The sequence below is a fragment of the Ischnura elegans genome, chromosome 6 (genome assembly GCF_921293095.1).
Source record: "Ischnura elegans chromosome 6, ioIscEleg1.1, whole genome shotgun sequence".
In the NCBI taxonomy this organism is placed as follows: domain Eukaryota; kingdom Metazoa; phylum Arthropoda; class Insecta; order Odonata; family Coenagrionidae; genus Ischnura; species Ischnura elegans.
In genome coordinates, this window is record NC_060251.1 from 123,461,909 (window position 1) to 123,486,754 (window position 24,846).

Consider the following 24,846-nt stretch of genomic DNA (forward strand, 5'->3'; position numbering starts at 1 on the left):
CCTTACTTACCATCGTATGGTAGGGAGAGATTGTTTGGTGAATTAAGAGGGAAAGTTGAAAGGAGATAGCATGAAAAGGGAGAAAGTGGCGGATGGAAGGGAGGGAGGGGGGGAGCATCATATGTGGAGGAGAGGCTGAGAAGAGGTGCTCTTGGAGATGAGAGGCATCTATGCAGCAGTTGCACTTTCAGCATACGTATTCGTTGGGTTAATTTAAAAAAGTATTTAGACCAGAAGTACTACCATTGACACGTTGGAACTGAAACCTTTTCAACCTCATAAGGTTGCACTTTAGAAGCTAGGACTCAAGCCCTCCAGACTTTTTCACCTTGCGTGGGGCTTGAATTTGGCTAGGAGGAGGATGGGCTCAGGAAAGGGGAATCGGTCGTTGGGATGGCACCACTCATAAAACCTCGTATTGATTGTTTTGAGCAAAATAGAACTTGCTTCCCGAAAATGAGCTTGGATTTTTCTCTCTTGGACATGTGTCGGAGACACCCTCCCATTGCTATGTGGGGAGCCATGTGATCTATACGTACGATGGGAGGCACAGATATTAAATCATTTAGGATGGCATGCGTTTGCTCCATTTTCTTGGTTCTTTGTTTCAACCATATGAACAGGAGACACGTTGCTACGGCAAAATATCGGCCCCCGCATCAATAATTATTCATAGGGTGCTTAGTCTGTGAACCACTATCATCCAAGGAGTCATGGAGTGCATGCATTAGGATGAAGGACTAGCTGAAAGCATGCTATGAGTGAGCTCCTCCGTTGAATGTGTAAACAGTATGACCTGAGTGGTGTGGGGAGGTAATGGTAAGGTATTGAAAAGGTCATGATATGAAATTGTTAATTCAACTTTTTTTTGCCTATCCATTCTTGAGGCAAGCGTCGTCTAAGGGGGGGAAGGGGCAAATCCTTTTGCATTTACTGGTGCTCATTATTGTGTAGGCTCCGCACTGCACTTGTCTAAGTGCTAAGTGCCCATGCTGTGGGTTCTCCCACAATGGCAGGGGAATGTTCACTGTCCAAAATATTTAGCTGGGAACCTTGGTGTTATTCATGTTTGGCACCATTATAGGATAGGTGAATTCCTCAATTTAACTGTGGCTCTTTTTGTTTTCAGTGCGACTGCATGACAGCATACAAGAAGAAAATTTCCATTATTTGGTGTTTGACCTGTAAGTATCTTTTGCTTCTTATTTCTGGTTTCGTTTAAAATGCCTTTTAAAAATGTACTATTCTTGCTTTCATATTAGTGAAATAAGTTTTTATATCACAAAGTTGATTGTCAAATTTTGATGAGAGTGGAGCATTCATACCTGTGCCAATTGAATGCAAAGTTGTGAAAAAATGCCAGATTTACATACTGAAGCACGCTTGGGCCCACCAGTTGAGATTGTCTGTGCCGAGGAGTTTATCCAACTACCTCCCTGTAGTATCTTGTTTTGTGTGTATAAATTGGTAGCTACTCCATGTAGTTAGGATGAAATTATCACCAGGAATGTACCTTTATTTGAGAAAGAAGTATTAAAGGATGGAAAATTAGGAAAAATACTACTCAGTAACAATAATAATAATAATATTTATTTATCACCGTTGGCAAAATACAATGCATGGCTACGTCAGGATTTGCATACAAAAAAAAGATGCTATATAAAAGTACAAAAGACATTACGAGATGCGTATACCATATGTATATATTAGGGATGGGTCGAATAGTAGATTTCTCGAATTCGAATATCAAATCATTGCTCGAATATCGAATACCTCGAATGCTAAACGATGAATGTGAAAATGTTTGACTAGGTCGCCTATGCAGCAGGAAACCCAAGATTTTGGCGAGTAATTGTGATTGCCTTTAAAGGATTCAAACAGGAATTTAGCTGATTAATGGAATATTTTAATTTTATGTAAACAATAGGGTAGTTTCCTTCATTAAAGAAAACGAAAGGCATTGATTGTGATTCGTTACCCACCATTACTGTATTCATAATATACAAATTATTTCGTTCTAGAAATACCGGTTTAGACCAATGGCAATGGTCAATTTTACCTCATTTGAAAAAGGCCAGATTCGCGCCCATGCGATGCCACTCCACGTGACGTCACAGGGACCTAGTTTCTATACGAGTAGATAGGAGTTTTACATCGCCTGAGATTACCAATGCATGCATGAGTCACAGAGCTCAGGGAAACATCTCATAATAATCACACAGTCTGTTTGATAAGGTATCAATAATCCTTATTTAAGCCAAGCGCTACCAGCTAACATGGTACTCTGCTACCTGCTAGCATCCTGCATCGTAATAGCGCTCAGAGCCTCGCCCCAAGGTCACCTCACTTGCGGCAGCGGGAACCAGAACGACGTCATGCGGAGTTTTTCCCGGCATTCATACTTACCCGTCGCGTTTTCGCGCGCTTGAAAATTTTCACTTTTAATTTAATCGCGAAAAATAGATATCGTCTTATAAAACTCTAAAAGCGTTAAATACTTACTTCAGGAGTATTAATATTTCGATTTAGGCAATAAAAAATAATAGGAAACCACCCTATTTGAGCATTACGCCAAAATGCTAAGCCTCCGTCGTATTTCTTCTTCTTCCCGGTATCTCTTCAGAGTGCAGTGGCCATATCACGGTCAGAGTGCAGTCGCCTCAGCACAGTCAGAGTGCTGTCACCACAGTACAGTCTAAGTGATTTCTTTGGGTCTTCTTCCGTTTTATCCATGGCTCTATGAAAAATCACCAACATTCCAGCTGGCTTCATCAGATCCACTGAAGTAGCGATGCAGATTTGGCCAGACTGATATTTATGTCCAACCGAATCCTCTTTGACACTTCAATGAACACAAAGAAGCTGACTGGAAGTTTGACTAAATTTCATCCAAAGCCATGGATAAACTCTGAAGAAGACCCAAAAAACTAGCTGGAAAAGGGAATGATCTAAACCCTGTTTTAATATTGGATACAAATGACAGGAAAGCCAATTCAGATATAAAATCATTTAATATAAAATGTAATATCTTACAATGAAATTCAATAATACATGGTGAATTTTACATGGTGTTTCATTTTACATAAATTCATGGTGTTACATTTCGCGGAGGTTTTCCGTAAAGTGGCCGAGTGGGACTTTAACGTATCATCCTCTGTTGGCCTAAGGGCCTGCAGTGTCTCTCACCTGCCTACACCGTCTTTAGCTCACCGGTGCACTGTCGTGCGTGTAGGGAGGTAGTGTCCTTCAATCTGGTACGCTATGGTGAGCAAAAACAAGTCACCAGCAACGGGGTCGGACGGGAGTCGATTCGCGGGTTCTGAGTAGTGAGGACGGAGGTCCACAGCAGCAAGTTTAACTAAAAAAATCACTAAAATTTGAAAAATGATTTGTCGGCCTCCTAATAAACACAGAACGTTCGGATTAACACCACCTTAGGACCTTGACAATCCGATCCGGAACACAATATTTGGGTTCTAAAGGGAGGTTATGAGGAGACACCAGTCGACAAAAACAAAGGACGATCGCCTTCACTACGAAAAACATCAAAAAATAACCCCAGATTTTCACTTTTCGAGATAAAAGGCACACAGAATAGTATAATTAGATAATATTGATATTCTACACTGGATATAAACACTTGGAAATGCACTTAAGAAATAATAACGTATTATTGGAACACGATCGACAACTCGTCACATGTTCAAGCGTGAAACACAAAACTTCAAAAATAACCAAAAATAAGGCATAGAATGTCACTGAAGGGGTGAAATATAAAGGAAAAGTAACTCCGAAACACTGATTAACCTCAATCAGGACGGATTTTCAATGACACAGGGAATTATAACACAAAAACCAACTCGGTATAACTGAAAACTTAAGACACTTGTAATTGAAAGAAAAATGCACGTAGGGAAACGAAACTTTCACAGGACCAGTAGAATAAATGGCACTAGAAGCACATAAAATCACAAGGTGGGCAAAGCCACCCCCTAAGATTGGTGGGACTTTGAAATTTCTCGGCAGCGGCTAGATTGAGGCAAACACTAAAAACGCCACAAAAAAGCCAAAATTGGTTGGATCTTGAATATTTTCACAGTAAGCGGCAGCGGGAACATTCACGGACGTTACTGACATAATCAGCGTCAGTTAATCAATGATTTAGCCACTAAAACTGACGTTATACGGGAGCGGCACATAGACACGTGTCCTGCTGTGGACCCCCGTCCTCCATAGTTAATATAGGAAATACTTTCTCCCGTCAATGACTATAGTTTAAGTCCAGCCCTGTCAGAGTGCAGTTTGAGCCATAGTACAGTTCCAGTCCAGTTACCCAGCCCAGTAACAGTCCACTTTTAGCCACAGTACACTTCCAGTCATGTTTTCTAGCCCTGTCACAGTCCAGTTTGAGCTATAGTACAGTTCCAGTCCAGTTACCCAGCCCAGTCACAGTCCACTTTTTGCCACAGTACACTTCCAGTCATGTTTTCTAGCCCTGTCACAGTCCAGTTTGAGCTATAGTACAGTTTCAGTCATGTTACCCAGCCCAGTCACAGTGCAGTCTGACCTCTAGCACAGTTCAAGCACAGTGAACCAGCACTGTTACAGTACAGTTCTTCTCAAATTCTAGCTGCCATAGTACAGAAGAGTGTACTGTGACTGTGCTAAACGCAAAGTTTAGTCCAGTTACAGTGCAGATTTAGTGCAGTCACAGCACAGATATTTTGCCTGAGCGGCGCTGCATGCACTAAACGACTAGAGTTCTCATTTTTCCGAGCACCAACGACGTGCGAGCGACAGTGTATGACGCGAAATTCAAAGTATTCGAGGTATTCGAGACGGTTACTTTGGCATAACTATTCGAGATCGCGAGTTCGATCGATCGAGTATTCGCGGATACTATTCGCACATCTCTAGTATATATATACTACTTCATTCATTCACACGGCGCCTTAAGCGCAAACATACATATAAATTCAAAGGTAAGGAAAGAAAGGGATAGGAACATGGAATAAAGGACGAGGACAACGGTGCTGTGGTAGGTGGAAAAAAGCCAGAAATCAGAGGGTAAAAATGCGGCCTGACTGGGACTCGAACCCAGAACCTCCTGGTTGCCGGCCAGGTGCTCTACCAGTTGCGCTACCAGGACGCTTAGATTTACCATGATTTCGGCGGGGGTTTATACACAGAAAACTCCCTTTGCTGTGGCCCACGAGAGTAACCAATAGATGGCACTGGGGCAGCTCACCACTCACCAGGGGAAGGAATGGACGAGGACACAAGGATGAAAGGAAAGGTACACACTCACACGATAGTGGGAAAGAGACAGGAACACGCGTTTCGGGGCACGCAGAGCCCAAGTGAAATAAGCCAATATGGCCGATACACTACTTCATTCATTCACGGCGCCTTAAGCGCAAACATACATATAAATTCAAAGGTAAGGAAAGAAAGGGATAGGAACATGGAATAGAAAAAGGACTTTCAACCAGCTTTCAACCCGCTTTCAACCAAGCTTTCAACCCGCCTGGTCTTAACAGGGCCCACTGATCTCCATAGCCTTCTCCTCTTTCCCATCCCCCATTCCCCACCCTCTCCCTTCCCCTATCTTATCCTAATCCCCTCAGCCTTTGGGCATCCTCTGTCCTCCTCCTCAGTATCTCCTTGTCTCCTTCCCGACGAAGACCCTAAGAGGTCGAAAATTTGAAACCCGTTTTTTTCAACCTACGATTGCTCAGCAAAAACAGCATGCAAGCGACAGGCAGGTACTGCGCGAACAGGGCAACTGCACATCCTCTGCACCACACGCTCAAGTCGTTTCTCAGCATAATTCTATTGTAATTGCTTAAGGTAAAGTGATCTTCACGAACAAATCCCGTCGTTTTCGTCAACAGATCGTTCTTTCTCTTCATCGACTTAATCTACTTCTTTCTTCTCGCTTTATCATTCAACATAAGTACGAATATTTTATTGGAATTTGGTGATATATTTGAACACATAGGCACCACGCAATATTTATTATTTGACATTATAAACAGCACTTCACGTAGGTAAACATACCGCCTTCCTGGCGTACATATACAGCAACAATCTCCTAATTCCACACCTTGGACGTTAGCAACTCTGTTTGGGGAGAAATGACGTCACACCTCTTGGACTCACTACTTTTGCTCGCACCCCCCACTCCTCCACTTTGACCTTTAATATCTCGAAAACTACCGCTAGTATTGAAATTTCTGGTAGATATTCTTTCCTAGAGGTTTACCACATTTTGATAGTTTTAAAAAAGTGTGAAAACTCCCCATTGTATTGTGATATCCTAAATAGTTGTAGAATTTTATTATAAACTAACAGAAAACATAAAGTTTTGATGTTAATTTAAACAGTGGATCTAACTCATGAGACTTTACTCGTAACATCTGATTAATCATTTTCATCAATGAAGGTGTGTTCCAGCTCTATGTTGTTTTTGTGGTCGTCCATTTTGCCGTTAGTGGTTGTGATCTTGAATTGAAGTTTACTTCCTTCCTCGTGTGCTTTACAGGGTGACGGGTGGGGAGCTGTTTGAGGATATTGTTGCTCGAGAGTTCTACAGTGAAGCTGATGCATCACATTGTATTCAACAAATTCTAGAGAGCGTGAACCATTGTCACCAGAATGGTGTTGTACACAGGGATCTTAAGGCAAGTATCTTGGTTGCCTGCATCTGGTTTTGGGGGCAAGCTGAACCAGTTTTTAAAGTCATTTAATATTTTTATTCATTATGATTTACATAGGTTTTTATGCATTCCTAATATGGTATTGTTTCCTAGCATATATTGTTTGAAAAGTACCTAAGAACATTTACAAATTTATTGTTAGGCATAAATGCTTCTGTACTGAACCGTCTGCATTGATGATCATGTTAATGATTTTATATGTATGTATTCAAATTCTCATTCACACATGTCGCCACAGGTGAGTATACAAACGTAATTACAGATGTAAAGGCCTTTTCATCTCAAAACGGGCAGATGGTGCAAAATCATGTCAGGTGACCATCACCGATTTCTCTGAAAGTTATATATGTGAATATGTGAAAGCAATATCCTTATGATGAATAATGAGCACTTTATATCAGCTCAGAACTGAACTGAACAGAACTGTTTCCTTTGAACATTGCTGAGTCAGGCCTCAGAGTAAAAAATGAAAAATCACATAAATACTGATTACTAAGGAACTATGGCCCGTAAGGCAGTGATTAACTGTTTCGTTTTGAAGAAAATGCATTTATGCACATTCTGGCATAACTTTTATGTAATTTGAAGTAATAATAAACAAATAGGGCTTGTTTAAACAATAAAAGTGAGTAATTATTTAACAGTTTATTGCTGTAAGTTGCCATGCCTGTCTCATCCTCATCGTCCGAAGGAGTATAGGGAAAGTTGCTCAGACAAAGGAAGAACTCACAAGTCTAAACAATCACACATTTATTGTTACTTGATTCGCGTGCCCACGCCAAGGAGCCTCTATCCTTCTCTCTTCAGCATTTCCGTTATTGGATGGGGTGCATGGCAAGGTCCCATTCACAGTCTTGCCTTACATGGTTGGGTTGGGTTGGGTGGTTGGGAGCAAGGGAGGAGGAAATGCTGAGAGAGCATTAGAGAGGAAAGAGGAAGTTAGGCAAGGAATACGTCAGGTGCCTCTTACATCCACTCCCCCCGAAAAAATTCAAAATTTACAGACATGGAAATTTAATACACAATGAGGTCAAAATAGTGAGTTCTTCAAACATAAACAAAGAAAATAAAATCAAAACCAAGGATAAAAAAATGAAACCAACGCAAATATTTGGTCCCCTTTTGTCATCACTGTCACATCGCACCCCTTGACACGTATCGAAAAAACATGGATCATGTCTTATCACACCATTTTCAGTCCTAGCCAATATTTAAACTATTACACACTTTCAAAATCACACACATAATCAAAGAACTCAAACACAATTAGAACAAACAACCACATTATTTTCTGCCGTTATCGATGGTTACCCTAGATCGACCTTAGTGAATTTGATTGATTAGTAATACTACCCATACAAATGTAACATAGAAAACAGTTATTCACTGCTATATAATGAATGGGTCTCCTACCTCAGAGCACCCATTCTTAGCCTTATTAGTATTAATATCCTTACCTTCGTTTGCCCCATAATCTTTCGCCTGTTTAATCACTACGCATACATTCCAAGCATTGACGGTCCTAGTACGAGTGGACTTTTTGCCCAACCCATGGCACTTTACCTTAATCCAAGTAATTTTCCAATATATCAACCCCAAAACTACTATTGATAGTGCCCCTAGGCCAACATACATTGATGTATGATACGTTTTCCCAGGGATGAATTTCCTACCATCCACTCAATTAAATCACCCAGCCAACCGTCATTGGCCCCTTTGCAACTTCCACATCAATTTCCCTTTTCAGCAAACTTATTCTGTTCCAAGAACTATAATAAGCGATCTTCCAGCATCAACCCATCTTCATCAAAAATTTTTTTCTCACTGAATCCACCAAGGTTTCTGATTCCTCTTTTACCCTAGAATACTCCACCCTAATCATATTGAGATCAACTTTGAAAACCCTTCCTATTGTTAACCCGTGAGCCTATTCGGCTTTTTTTTCTCAATTCCGAAAACTTAATTACAATTTCAACAATTCATTCAACAACATTCAAAGTCCACAATTACATAACATTTACAACTAATACATTTAACATTCTCCTTTTGAACTTCCCCAAGTCAAAATTGATGACTAACGCCCACGTTTTATAAATATCTTATATTCTCTCAAACACCACTCCACTCCACACCATTGGCACCGCAACCGGATCACCCTCCGAATCCACCAATAAACACAAAACACACATCGCCAAAAAATTGCACACTACTGCTGTTCTTCTCCACATGTTGGAGGTGATGGTTTTCTTTCATGTGGGGGATTGGGAGAGGGCGGTAGTCCAGGCGGGGAGGGCAGCTTCGATGAATTCTTTTGAATTGTTCACGTAGGTTCTCGTCTGTCCGATGAAGGGTTGGAGGTGGTTGGCGAGATGGCGTGCCAAAGCGTAGGTTGGCGACAGCTGACGATGGGACGGAAGGGAACTCCTTGTTTGTGAATGTTCGGCAGCTCGTTGAGGCGAGGAGGTCTGGAAGGCAAATTGCTCTCCGATAGGGATGGAAAAGCACTTAATGAGGTCCCTTCCTTCCCGTTTAATTTGGCTGTCAGGTCCCTTGCTTTGAATGTTTAACGGATGCTTATGACTGTATAGCTGATGACGAAATCCATTTCTCTTTCCTGCTAGATGGACTATTTATCAACTTTTCACCCCTTGAATTTCTTCAGTGCAAGCCTTTCCAGAGCATTTTATTCACAAAAAAGCCTAATTTTTACAACACTCGTGAGTGAATTAAATCAAACTCAATCAAATGAGAATTCCAAATTTCCGACCTTGCAATTTATTATGAGCAGTGAAATGGGTAACTTTCATTATCAATTATTGTGTAAAAGTGATATTTTTTTGGACTTTCCCTAACGTGCGTGAAGAATTGGTTGAGATGGTGACCTGCACTCACGTGAGAGGGTCTCCCCCATCTTGAGACCTGAATTGAGCCACCAGAAAATTACAATTAGTGTGTGTCCTTAAAACAAAAGTAGTAACTGCTAATTAATGTCTTTCCATTGAAAGTACAATTGTCATAAATTTGCTACTCTTTCGTGAGACAAAAAAAGTCTTTAACGACTTGAACAACTATTTTAAGAATGACATCTATTTAATTTCAGTGGATAACATATTAGCACTCTTGGTGCAACAGCTCTTAACCAGCACTTAAATATACCATTATAAAAATCAATTTCAATGGGCACCAATGGATCCAAGAGAAAGGAATTTGATTCCCTTTTTATTAGCCCATGGGTAGGACTCCTAGGAGTGGTGAATAAAAACTTCACACAGAGCAATATAAAAAAGTGCCAAAATCGGTGTTAAGATCCAATTTGCAATAAAGGTGGTATTTATAATCGTTAAACAAAATCTTTTCTGTGAACAAAATGAAAATTTTAATGATCGAAATGCACTTCGAGTGGCATGTCAGCAGATAACTCTTTAGAAGTAAGATGTGTCTTGATTGGCAGTGTGGAATGGAATGACTCTGGGTGTTGTTCTATTGCAGGAAAACACAAGAGTCGATTACAGTGAGTCCTCGTTTAATGTCACTTACCGTTCCTGAAAAATGTGACGATAAACAAAATGACGTTAATCGAAACACAATATCCCATAAGAAACAATGTAAAAAGTGAATATCGGCTCCTAGACCTCACAATTCCTACGCGAAAAAATTTTAGGGTATCATATCTGGGACATTTTTTACGATGGGAATGCCAAACTATGGCATAAATACGAGTTCCTGTCTTCATCGACGACAATAGCAGCAGTGACGTAAATCCTTCTCCATTTTTGTATCTTCCTGCATTTGCTTTTCGGCTTCACTATGGTGGTCGCCTGGTCGAGCGTTGCATGGGCATCATTATCGCTGAAACATCGCTGCAGTTAGAGGAACCAAAATTAAAGTGAACACGGCGAAAAAAGTGACAACAAAAACTCCAAGTTCTACACGGAAAAATTCCTTGAAATCACTTTTTAGGTTCCTGAAAACCATTATGTCAAGAAAAACCTTGTGCACCTACCTAAGAATTCATTTAGCAGAAAATTTGCTAAAACCATAATCGAAATTAACAATAAACACACTGTTTTACACTTCGTTTAGACTGACTGCATTACCGCCCACAAAACGAACAACCTGCAACGCCCTCCCCTTCGCATTTTTTCTCGTGCAAAATTTAAAAGACTTGACGTTATCGCGAAGCAAAGGTGTTATAAACGAATGAGGATCTCAAAATTTTTGTGACGTTATCGCGAAATGATGATAAACGGGGTGATGTAGAACGAGGACTCACTGTACAAAATAAAACTTTAATTCTGGGCAATGCATGATACAAGGCATGGCGTAGTCCCGCCAACAACTGCTGGGCTTGCCCCGTCCTTACATGTCTTATTCTTGGGAGAGGGCTACCACCCTGGATGCAACAACTCCCCTCCTCTAAGGATAACCCTTTACAAAGGCATATACATGAAAACATAAAATACATTACTCAAGAAAATCATTCAAATATTTTGGTGGCTGCCTTTTTTGTGATGGGCGACTCAAGGGAGTAGAACAACGCTTAGCCAATACAGGGCTTTTAGGCAAGGGTTCATGAGTATTCTCAAGGGTAACAGCAGGTCGTGGACTGTTTGACTCGGAGATATCATTTTGGGGCAGTGGGAGTCCAGCAACCTCCTCAGTGACATTGACATTAGCATACGTTGGGGTTAACTCATTACTCTTAACTTCACAATACTTCACACTATTTGTCGAGAACAGATTTCTTTAGAGCCTGTTTTACATGCTGCACCCTTTTCTCTGCCTGACCATTTGCTCTTGGTAAGTATGGGGGGGGGGGGGGGGGAAACAGATGTTTGGCACCCATACTAGTAAGAAACTCACTAAATTCTTGAGACTGAAAAGGTGGGCCATTATCGGAGACAAACACTTTAAACAACCCATATGCAGCTGTCATAGACTCAAGTTTTTCAATTACTGCAGAAGCACTTGTTTCCTTTATAATTGCAGAAATCGGCCACTTAGAGTAAGCATCTACCACAATAAGCAATGTCTTATTTTCTACATAACAAAAGTTGGCATGAACTCTCTCCCACTTAGATTTTGGCCATGTCCAAGGAGAAAATGGTATTTGAGGAAGTGAGTTTTGAACCTGTTGACATGGCTCACAAGAAGCTTCCGTAGTTTCAGTGTCCTGGTCAAGAGTGGGCCAATAGACATAACCACGAGCACGTGCTTTCATTTGACTCATTCCTGGGTGTTGATCATGCAACAAATTTAAAACATCATGTTGTAGAGCTTTTGGGATACAAACTTTCGAACCATAGGTGACACACTGGTTATTAACAGAGAGTTCTAACTGTCTCTTAAAGTAAGGTTGTAACCGCAGATCATCATATTTAGAGGGCCAGCCATGATGGATGTACATCCGTACTTTTGATAAATCAGGATCTTTTTCTGTGACTAGCTAAATCGACTGGGCATTCAAGGGTACACCTAATGTCTTAACTAAACATATTAAGGCCGTTTTATACAGTACATGGAATTGTGCAATCTGACGTGCATGTGAAGGCGCAATCAAAATTGTGTCGTGTAAAGCGGTGAATTGCTAGAACACATGCGAGAATGCGTGGATGCGAGACGGCAAAATAGCTACTGTTCTAATTTCGTTTATGCATTCGTGCAATTCCACGCCATTTTAGAAATTAATGCAGCTCTAACCTGCTCAATTCCATGCCCCGTGTATAGCAGCCTTTACATTTTCAGGAGACTACACTGGTGTATCATCTGCCAATGGAAGTCTGCTGAGAACTTCAGCATGAGGCATAATTATCCCTTTTTTATTCACAATCTTAAATCTGTAGCCATGCAGTAGTACTGCCCAACGCTGAAGACGTGCAGCAGCGAGGGGCTTGACACCAGTCTTTGACCCAAAAATTATTGTGAGAGAACTGTGGTCAGTAACCAGTTCAAATTCTCTCCCCCAAAGAAATTTGTTAAAGTGGGTGACACCAAAAATTACTGCAGCAGCCTCTCTCTCCACTTGATTATAATTGCGTTCGGTGGAGGTAAAAGTGTTTGAGGCGAAGCCCACTGGGCGCTCTTCTCCTGAAGGGAGAATGTGAGACAGAACTGCCCCAGCCCTAACTTGAGAGGCATCACAAGTTAGTCTAATAGGTAACTTAAGGGAATAAGGAATGAGCATCTGGCTACCACTAAGGGCTGTATTACATTTTGCAAAGGCTTCCTTTTATTCCTTACCCCAAGACCAAGAGAAATCTTTCTTCAATAGTTTATTTAAGGGTTCCATAAAAGTAGATGCATCTGGGAGAAATTTATAATAGAATTTGACAGCTCCTGGGAAACTACTCAACTCAGACACATTTGAAGGCGCACCAATATTCACAATAGCCTTAACCTTAGATTCCTCAATATGTAAAGCATGAGAATCTAGCTCATGACCTAAAAATATGACTACGTTAACAAAAAAATTAACACTTAGGTGTGCTAATGACAATGTTATGTAGGGCCAATCGCCTTAATACCTATTTTAAAACAGAGAAACATTCACACCAATTTTCAGCATAAATAAGAATATCATCAATGTAGTTGATGCATAGTTTTTACCCATTGTGAGTCAAATAGACGCACCTACATATCATCTTGCCAGATATCTCGCTAGGCATCTACAGCCACACATGGGGAAGACGTCATCGCACGTGAAGAATTCAGCGCATTTCGTCGAAATACTTCAAGGAGTGACGATGGAGGACAAAGACATCATGGTCAGCTTCGACGTTGAATCTCTCTTTACAAACGTGCCCATAAGCGATTCATTGGAAATAATACGAGGACTACAAACGAAAGGGTTCCCGGAAGACTACGCCAACTTAGTCGAGTTCTGCCTAAGGAAAACTTACTTCACCTGGAACGGACAAATATACGAACAAGCGGAGGGGGCGAGCATGGGTTCTCCACTATCACCAATGGTGGCTAATTTATTTATGGAGAAATTTGAAACGGAAGCCATGGACAGCTACAGTAAGAAACCTAAACTGTGGCTAAGATATGTGGATGACACCTTCGTCATTCGGCCGCATGGAGAGAAATGCCTACAAGACTACCTCCGACATCTAAACACCCAACATCCTGCTATCAAGTTTACGATGGAAGTAGAGGACAACAACCAGCTCCCATTTTTGGACGTCCTAGTCAAAAAGAAGAAAAACGGAAAACTGGGACACGCTGTCTTTAGGAAGAAGACGAACACTCATCGCTATCTTCACGCAGCCTCCCATCATCATCCAGCTCAGAAACACTCAGTGATTTCCTCACTAATGCGACGAGCCTACGATATCTCCGACGCCGAGTCCATATCATCGGAGAAAAATCTACTCGTAAAAACACTGAGACGGAATGGCTACAGTGGACAACTGGTCCTGAAAAGGGCCGCTGAAGCGGAACATCGAAGAAAGAAGGAGTTAAACGAAGACGTTTTAACATCTAATCAAAACACCAATGAGAAGGAGGATCAGACGGAAGCAAGGGCACACGCAGTAATTCCGTTTGTATCTGGCTCCTCAGAGAAGATTGCTAGGATGCTACGACAGCACAACGTCATAACAAGATTCACTTGTGTCACCAAGACTGGCGATGTGCTGCTGGGTCCAAAAGATGTTTTGCCGCACGACATTCAAGAAGGTGTCTATAAGGTGCCATGTTCATACGGCAAAGACTACATAGGAGAGACTTGTAGATCAATGAAAGTGCGCATCCAGGAACACAGAAGAGCCACAAGAAATAAGCAATTTCAGCTCTCCGCCATTGCGGAGCATGCATGGAGCGAACCCGGACACCAGATACTGTTTGATGAAGCAACAGTTGTTGCAAAAGAAAATAGATATTATCCTAGGCTAATAAAGGAGGCTATCGAAATATTCAAGACACCGGAAAACATGAATAGAGAAGACAGCTATCCCCTCCATAGCTCGTGGAAGAGGGTCATACGAGAGAAAAGAAGGTGGACCAATCAGCATCCAGCATGAAAAATTGGCACCAAAAATGAACTTTATAAGTCACCAAAAATAGAATCCCGACATCGACCTGAAGACGCCGGTTGGAATACCGGAGAAACTGTCGTCATAAAGAAAAATCCACGCGGTGAAGCCTAGAAACATGGAGACATCATCATCAAGATACACAAATAAGTTAGGAATACCCTGTAAGATTTTTTCAACAGTTTGCTGGAAAATAGCGGGTGCAGAAGCTAACCCACAGGGCATTCTCTTTACTCTAAAACAACCTACATGGGTGCTCAAAGTTAATATAGATTGTGATTCTTTACCTACGGCTGATTGCAGATATGCCTAAGAAAGATCAATTTTACAGAAACACTCACCTTTTAGTAAGGACAAATCGTCTATCAGTGGTAGTGGATAATGATCCATACTCAGACAACGGTTTACTTAGCAACTGTAATCCCCACATATGTATTCTCACCCTGCCATTGGCTTTAGGGACCACTACAATTGGAGTACCCCACTGTGTGTTGGTCATGGGCTCCAAAATCTCTTGTTCAACCATTTTCTCCAAATCTTTTCTTACTTGTCTCTCAATGGAATAGGCACTTGTCTATGAGATACAAAAACAGGTACAGAATCTGGTTTCAATATAATCTGGGGGACATAACCCTTTGCTGATCAGCCCAGGCTTTCCAGAGAATACAGAAGGAAAATCTTTCTTAAGATCCCCTAACGCATTTTCACAGTTGGCAACCACATTTACAGCTTTCTTTGGGAACAGACTGTACAAATTTATAGGGAGCACTTCCAGCCAAGGAATATCCATCAAGGAATGAAAATTTCCTTTGTGCACAACCAGAGGTAACACATACTCTATACCTTCAAACAAAACATTAGCCTGACATTCGCAGAGTAATGATAAGGGGGCACTGGAACAAGTGTATAGCATAGAGGTGGGTGTCAACTTCAAGTGGCTTAAATGTTTCTTATAAATATCTTCTCCTACACAGGATACATCTGCGGCCGAATCTATTTGCATAGTTACAGGTGCACCATTAATCTGAACAGTCAACATGTGCCGATTCCGTTGGGTTCCCTGCACTTGATGCAACTGCAACAACCCCACATAGCTGTGGCAGTCTTCGTCTCTAGATTCCTCTGGTGTTTGTTCTAGCACGGATTTCTCCATCTTTTTCTTTTTGAGCTTATCTTTATTCTTTTGACGGCAGAATTTCACTGAATGCCCGTCCTTTCCACAATGGGTACACTTCAAAGGCTTGTCACATGAGTTAGCATAGTGTGGCCCTCCACAATTAAAACATTTGTTCTTTGGTGATAACGACTTACAGTGAGGTTGAGATGTCTTATTAATTACCTAAACTGAGGCAGGACTATCTCCAGTGCTTTTGGCGTATTCCGCAGATCCTTCTATATAGCACGCTTTGGCCACGAATCTCTTAAAAGGAACATTTTCGCCAGCTAGTTTCTTGAAACTCACGTTAAAGCCTCAACCATACGACACATAACCCACGGCGGTATTGGACTCCAGCAATCCCATCCTCGTCGCCAAATTGTTCTATTGCAGGAAAACACAAGAGTCCATTACAAAATAAAACTTTAATTTTGGGCTATGCACAATATAAGGCATAGCGTAGTCCCACCAACAACTGCCGGGCGTACCCTGTCCACACATGTCTTATTCTCGGGACAGGGCTACCACCCTGGATACAACAGGTGTTAGATCTGGTTGTGGTAAACCATATTTAACAAACATAAAAACAGGTCAAAGCAATCAAAAACTTGGTCTTTAATGTCTCTTATTTCTTGTTTTTCATAGGCATGGCATAGGCATTTCAGTCCCTAAAATCTCAATTCTGGGTCTTTATTACTTGGGGCCATCTGGGTTCCACAGCCAAATTGTAGTCTATGAATATTGACTTTGCTGTGGTCATATGGAGATCAGGAAAACATCACTCACTCAGTGATTACCTGAAGGTTAGTTTGGATTGGTAAGGCCAGAGCTCTCTCAGACTGAGCCGCAGCAAGTGAATATCACACATTCAGGGTTTGGGGGTCATTTCCTTTCCCTTGGAAACTTTGTGTCCTTTGAGGATTTCGATTTGAGGGGTGCCCAATGGCTTCACTTGGGATTTGAACCTGGCTCCCCTCCATCAGCTAACGCACGCTCCACATAACAACTTTGCTGCCTCTTTCCCCTTTTCATTCATAACTTTCCCAAATCTTACAGATAATGACTGACCTCATATGGATCATGGATATTCGAGAAAGCCTCTTTATGCGTGGTTTTATATTTTTTCATGTGGTATATTGGCCTCGATAAATATCTCTTTTACGTAGTAGTTTAACTGCTCTCTTAACAGTTTGATTTTTGTAAAGAGTGCAGCAAAATCTGTTGTGTGGATGGTCCAGCTCCTTGGGAATCTTTCTTTCTTGTATTTACAGCTTTGGACTGATGTTTCTGTCAGAAAAAGACCATTTTGAATCCAGATTACCGTATAAGTGTGTGTAAGAGGCGCACCTTTTTTCCCAGAAATTGCAGCCGAAAATGGGGGTGCGCCTCGTACACAAACTCTTTATCTTCCCCCCTCCCCTTCACCGGTCGCAAGTCCAAGGGGAACTCAGTGGCCTTGGTTTTCAGCGTGAGTCAGTCATCTGAAACCCTGAGTCAAAAACAAGCGGCAGGCAGGAGAGTTTCTTCCTTAGAGACGTATTTTTAAAATGCTCCTGTTTGCTTTTCATGTAAGTATCGTGCCGTCACGTCGGTACTCCAGAGGTGAAGATGGAAAAGATCGCACAGGGTTTTTCGCTCCTGAGGGCGCGCTAAATTTACTACCACGAGTGGGCATTCCGCGGCATTTATACTGCCTATAGTAATCGCTTATCAAATGTAGAGAAACGCGTAGTTGAAGGACATACCTGGTTAATAGTCAACATCTGTCTTGCCGAGCAATTTCCATTACACTGAGGACCTGGGTTTTCAAAAATTATCTTCAGACATTAATAAGAGGATTTTTGCAACTGAAAATTATATTGGTGTCAAAACCTGCGGTTTAAAAAATTTGAACGTGTGTGTTCATTGTTGGACTAAATGGTGGATAGAAGAAATCGGAAATGATTATAAGTGAAGAGCACTGAAGGAGTGGTCGAGGGGAAGGAGTGTGCTCCCTCCCCTCCGTATTTGAAGCTATGAGCGAAGCAGCAAGAGAAGAATGCGTCTGATCTTGCTTGTGATGTCGTTGCCTTCAAAGCGAAGGGGCGAAGGCTCAGCAATGATATGCGCAGTTTGCGTTGCCTGAAGTTTCCAGTTCGTCTCGTCTTGTTTGGATGCGCTTATGCTATGCTTGTTTCTTCCGAAATTGTGCTGTTTGGACTATGTTGAATATTAGTAGCCTTGTTTAACTATAAAATTTTGTGTCACTCATTTAGAGCTTAAAAAACTGAAATGCTGTCAGATATACGTGGCGTTAGGTCTCATTCTTTTTAGAACCTCGTGCGTGTCATACAATTGCTGAAAGATATCGAGATAGGAGGCGTGTTTTTAAAGTAAGTACCATTTTGACATAAAAAACAACAAGTAAATTTTTTCCAAAAATAATTTATTCACTTGAAAGGCCATACTTTACTCCACTTTTCTACATAATTCCCATTACTATTGAGGCATTTATCGTATCTTGGGACCAGCTTTTGTATGCCATCGTCAAAGAAGCTTGCCGCCTGATTAGACAACCACTGCTTCACGGTCGTTTTCACTTCGTCATTTTTGGCACCCAGCGTGAACACAATTTCCGATAATTTAAACGTTCGGACACAATTTCGTAAAGTACACTTCTTGAGACAGCAGGAAACTTTTCAGCGAAGGACGAAATGGTGAATCGTCTGTTCCCTTTCACTTTACAGTTCACTTTTTGAATCAGTTCATCGGTAATGACTGAAGGTCTCCCACTTCGTTCCTCGTCATGAATGTTTGTGCGGCCATATTTAAAGGTCCTAATCCATTTCCGCACCATCCCATCACTCATAATGTTTTCACCATACACTTCTCTGATTTGGTGATGAATGTGAAGCAGTGGTTGTCTGATCAGGCGGAGATTCCAGGCATACGCCTGCAACACCGCACAATAGGACAGAAAAATGCCGAAAATGTTTTTTTCTTTATAGCTTCGATGCTCAAAATAGGGGTGTGCCTCTTACACGTGTGCGCCTCTTACACACGCTTATACGGTATGTATCTCAGAAATTACTTTCTATCAAATACATAAAACGTATCGCTAGCATACTTGTCAATGCGAGTAAAAATGATAACAATTTGCATAAATATATGCTTTGTGATATGACTTTTGCTTGAATCCAGTAATCCATGGTTTCAATTTCACGCCATTCAGCTTCTAAACTAGTTTTAACATTAGAAGGACGGCAGGGGCTTTTGACTCATTTTCAGAGTTCATATTTATTTTTCTCTTATTAAAATATTTTTTTAAATTTTGAAACTTTTCACTGTATTCATTTTGGTCTATACATATTTTGATAAATTAGTGAAAATTCAACTATAATGTTTTGTTTGAAATTTTTATGACATGTTATACCTAGAAAGACGGCTAGGGGTCATTTGACCCACAAGTTGTTTTCGCGCTAATTTCTACTTTTTTCTTGCCCGTGGGCTCTTTTGCGCTATGTGTATCATATTATCAGCAAGAGAAGAGCAAGTGTTGTAGATGATTTGCTTGATTTTGAGCCTACAAGTACCCGGATCAATGCCAGTTTTGTCCTGTGGGCTCCAACTTGTATTTCAAAACCTAGGCATAGTGACTTGTTGTGCTCAATCTTTCGATATTTTACGGGCATCAAAGGGAAATAAAACTTTCTCGTGCATGCGTGAAATTCATGTAATTATGATATTTTAATTTTCTATTTCTTTTATTGTTCAATGATTATTGTATTACCCACACCGGAAAATCATCACATATCACATGACTGTTTTCCGTTGGCCAAGATTCAGAGCTCTCAGAGACATTATTTTTCATCATCGCCTAATCAGGTTTACGAATAACTGTTTCATTTTTCTGGCCTGATGGCACTGTCACTTGGCCTTGTCCCTTTGCCGTGTGTCCAGCCTTAGTGCCACCTGACCCCATCGGGGTTTGGGGCGGGTGGACTGCACGCTGCGCCCTGGGGAAAAATCCTGTCTCCTTTTGAGAGAGCGGAGGAATTGGGTGGACTGTAAAATTCTACTGTAAATCCTACCCTTGGAATCCACACTAAGGACGGAGAAGAAGCATTGCTGCAAGTTCTTGGAAGGTACGAATCAGGATACGGTTGGCGGTTGAGTCCCTGCCTTTCAAACGGCAATTAGCATTACTTCTGAAATTTTTATCCTTCTGTATGCATTTCGAATGCTCTCCAGCTCTTTATACCTCCAATGCAACTGGAGGAGATTCTACCATATTGCACTTTCGTTTGTAGATTTTTTCGCATGCATATCAGTAGCGAGTTGAGGAAGAAAGTAAGAAGTCGAGAAATATATCAAGAGAAGAGAATTGTTGCGATTTAAAGAGCTGTAGTGAATATAGAAGATCAGTCTGGAAGTGAATCGGAAACATCAGTTCAAGGACTTTCTGACCAATCCATCATCATCTGCGCGTGATGGAAGCGACAAAGTCCAAGATAGTGAATCCGATGGCGACTGCGGCGTAACAGCAAATGTACAACTCTATCCAACGACATGCAGCAGCCCTTTTTTGTGGTATATTCCAAATAAACCAGACAAATTTGGAATCAAGAACTGGGTTTTGACATATGTGAAACAAAAATACAGCCTAAATGAATTTCCAAATTGTGGCAAAGATGAAGACTGGCCATGAAATCAAGCTTTGGGGTAATAAATAGTTACTAAAGTGACCGTAACATACAAGAATTCAGGAATAAATGTAATTTGTAACTATAATTTTCCATCCATCCAACTAGCAGAAAATTAGAAAACAATTTAAAACTTCTCTTGCGGGGACGATCTGAAAAAACGTACGAATATCCATAACCCATAAAATATACATGTAATCCATTCAACGGGAGTGCTCAAAAATACCTTAGGCTGTACTCTTATGTAGAATGGGGCAAACTAGAAGAATATTGTACTTTTAATCAGCAACATGGTCTCAGACGACACTATTTCCGAAACAAATAAAAGGATACCAGAGACCATCCTATTTCATAATAAAACAAAGCGGGAGTAGATTTGATGGATAGCATTTATCCATTTACGTCTACGAATCCAACAGCCTTATCGCCATGGGCACAAAAAAGAAAAAGGTGCCAAATATCACCGAATTGTACCAATTTCCTTTCCATTTTCCAAATTACTTTTCATGTGCAAATGTCTGGTGTCCTAACACCCCCTGCCACATGCCTTGTTGGTGGCTTGTGGGGTAGTATGTAGATTTAGATATAGATGAATAAATCGTCCAATGTACGCATTGAGTGCAAAAAAAAATTGTGGAAATAGCGATGAAAAAATACTGTCTGATATTTACAACAACGTAATAATTTTTAAAAATTTTAATGCACATTTTGCAAACCCAGTGCGCCTATTTTTTAAATATAAAACACACATTTTGTATTGAGTGCATGTATTTTAATGATAGATTTGCTATCGACTACTAAATATGGTTTAATTCATGATTTTTTAAAATAATTGTTATTAACTTTCATCAATGGAAATAATATTTAATAATGTTAAATAGTGTTTTTAATGATATGATTCAACAATTAATATGATTAAACTGAATATTGGATGAAAATGAGATGTTTTATTCCAAATTACATTTTAGGGATTAAATGACCCCTAGCCGTCCTTCTAGGTAGTGCGGAACTCCCGTCCTCGTAGTGTTATGATATTCCAACAGGAGCAAAAATGCATTAGAGACATCATTTTCATTAAAACAGCATTCCAATTAATGCTTGTCACTTCTGCCTGAAAAATGTCATGGCTGACTCTCACAGTGCATACTGAGTTTGGATAATTATTTTCAAAAATACTTTTTCATTCATTAGCTGAGATTGTGAGCGATATTAATGAATGATCAGTTATTCTTAAATGAATATCTAAATTGAAAATCTAATAAGTAGCTGCTCTCTACATGTAGCAAAAAATTTTGTAGTCCTAGTTGGCTGATTAATCAGACAGTTAACCTAATGGAGTTCACAAATTTCAATACCTGTGGGTATCATTATTTGCGACAATAGTGGTCCTATAATTTATGCTCCATTTCCTAGCTCACTGTTTTTAGCAGCATTTAAGTGTCTTGTGATGACTCTCCAGTCCTCAGGGAAAAAATTGCAAGGTGGTTGCGTATGACCATTGTACTACTGAGTTGAGATGTCTTGAATTAAATGTAGCCACCTAGAAATTGGGAAATTATCTTAAAATATTAACACAAGGAGCGCTAGTGATATAAAGTAAGGATGAGCAGTGCTTGGCCTTTTTGCACTTAGTAATATAGTCCCAAGAAATACTCTGGTAAAGAATGAAAGGTGCCTCCGCAGGTGCTGGTTAGGCATGGAGTGGAGCGTGTGAAACTAGCTTGCAAACTAAATTTTTGGGTGGAATGCTAAAAGAAAGTCAGTGTGATGTGCTAATGGAGAAGTACATATACTTTTAAAAAGGAAGGAACGAAAATGAGACTCAGTGTTTGGTTTGCCATTGTGGAGCATGCATACATACATACGTATATCAACAGCTCGATAGTAGCTAATGATAATAGTAATGGTCAGCCATTTATATATTTCATCCATGTGTCCGATGGTTGTGTGTTCATGCAAATGGTTGGACAAAATGGTATGGAATTATAGGCTAAGTGAAGTTGCTATCAATGGATCTGCCTCCCCCTTATTCCACTCTGAACTAGCCCCTCAACCAACAATACTGGTAATACTTATTCTCTTACGTACGTGTTGTTTTTCTTTCCAGCCTGAAAATTTACTCTTAGCCAGCAAGGCCAAAGGAGCAGCTGTGAAATTAGCCGATTTTGGTTTAGCAATTGAAGTGGCTGGGGAGCAGCAAGCGTGGTTTGGTGAGTACCCTCTTGAGATATATATATATATCCCTAGTAGAAAAAAAGTGTGTTCATTCAGTGTTCTTTTTATGTTCATTTAATGTTCAAATTGTGTTCCTTCTATGCTCACCGAATGTTCACTTTATGTTCTTTTTATGTGTTTTGTGACAGAAAGAACATAAAAAGAACACAAAATGAACACTCGTCTGTGAACATAAAAAGAACATAATTTGAACACAAAATGAACACTTTTTTGAACATCAAAAGAACACAAAATGAACATAAAAAGAACATTTTGTTGAACAACAAAGAAAAAGCTTTCACGGAAGCCCCATCGTTACCATGAACACTTTCACATCTTTGTGAATCAGATGAAAGTGTTTGGATAAGTTTCAAATCACTTTATTTCCAGCTTTTTTTATTAGAAACGAACTTATTCATAGAAGCCAAATGCTCAGGCCTTATCCCTGTTTAGTATGCAATAAAGTACATATTGAGAGTGTTTTCAGGTGTTCCTTGATTGCATTCTCGGATTGTTCAATGTCCATTTTTTGATGATATGCCTTCATTTTGGGATATTTTTCCCGGAAATTCATTATTTTAAATTTCTAGAAATATTATGGAAAACTGCTAAAAAATACAGTTTTGTGGATTTCAAGATGGCGAAATTCAAACTCATTTTTGGTAGACAAAGTCTCCAAAATCATCTGTATTACTTGTTTTATGTAAAGCTACTTGTCATGACACATGAACTGCAGTTATCCACAATCACCTCCACGGAATGAGAATTTTTATACTGGTTTATTTTAAAGAACAACAAAGAAAAATGTTCATTTTGTGTTCAACATAGTGAACATAAAATGAACATATAAAAAAATGTTCAATTTGTGTTCACCATGGTGAACATAAAATGAACACAAAGTGAACATAAAATGAACGCATAGAAAAATGTTCATATTGTGTTCACCATGGTGAACATAAAATGAACTCAAAGGGAACACAAAATGAACATAAAGAAAAATGTTCATTTTGTGTTCAACATAGTGAACATAAAATGAACATATAAAAAAATGTTCAATTTGTGTTCACCATGGTGAACATAAAATGAACACAAAGTGAACATAAAATGAACGCATAAAAAAATGTTCATATTGTGTTCACCATGGTGAACATAAAATGAACTCAAAGGGAACACAAAATGAACATAAAGAAAAATGTTCATTTTGTGTTCACTGAGATGAACATAAAAAGAACATAAATTGAACATCAAAAGAACACACCAAGAAATTGGTGAACATAAAAGAACACCAAAAGAACATCAAAAGAACACTTGAACACTGAATGAACATATAAAGAACACCAAAAGAACACAATTTTTTCTACTAGGGATGTGCTGCACAGAGTGTATGAGTGTAAGAATATGTATCCATATGTAATAATGGGTGTCTCCCAGAAAAAAGTGGAAAAACATTCCACACTAAGCTTTTTATGATAATGATACATCCTTGTCTTTGACGAAAGCAAATTTCTCAACTGTAGAGTATTACATGGAGGTTTTATGAAACATCCATTAGGGTGGTGCGAAAAAACTCAAGTTCCAAATTACGTGTCGTAATAGTGCGGAAAAGTTGCGATACGTTAGTACAAGAAAAACAAAAAAAGAATTATTAAAATCGGACGTCATCTTCCGATCCCGCAAAGCACCTGAAAAAATGACAAAAATGAAAAAAATTGTTTCTTTTTTCGCTGTAAAAAAATTAAATTAAATTAATATCTTTTAACGCTGTAGCAAAAAATGATTACAAATAGCATACCATTTATATATGCATATTTATGGCTTTTAACTGTTATTACCGATCGCACAAGATCATTAAAAATGTATAAATTTTGCAGTTTAGCCGGTTTTTCAGAGTTTTGTCATAATAACTTAAGGTAATATTTTAGTCTAAAATACATGTTTGATTATGCAGCTCTTCCTTTGTTTATATATTATTTAATAATAATTAAGCAACCCAGAACTCACCGCGGATAGGTGGCTGCACTTTGAGTTCTACCCACACC

General features: G+C 39.8%; 1 protein-coding gene across 17 annotated transcripts in view; it reads left to right on the forward strand.

Moving 5' to 3' along the window:
- LOC124160101 (calcium/calmodulin-dependent protein kinase type II alpha chain) overlaps window positions 1-24,846 on the forward strand; it is a 320,103-nt gene that overhangs the window by 116,559 nt on the left and 178,698 nt on the right. For all 17 annotated transcript variants that reach the window (XM_046535829.1, XM_046535833.1, XM_046535832.1 and 14 more), the window contains exons 4-6: window positions 1,130-1,184; window positions 6,545-6,683; window positions 22,701-22,803. In XM_046535829.1, the coding sequence (XP_046391785.1) occupies window positions 1,130-1,184; window positions 6,545-6,683; window positions 22,701-22,803 (297 nt within the window). The remainder of the gene's footprint in view (window positions 1-1,129; window positions 1,185-6,544; window positions 6,684-22,700; window positions 22,804-24,846) is intronic.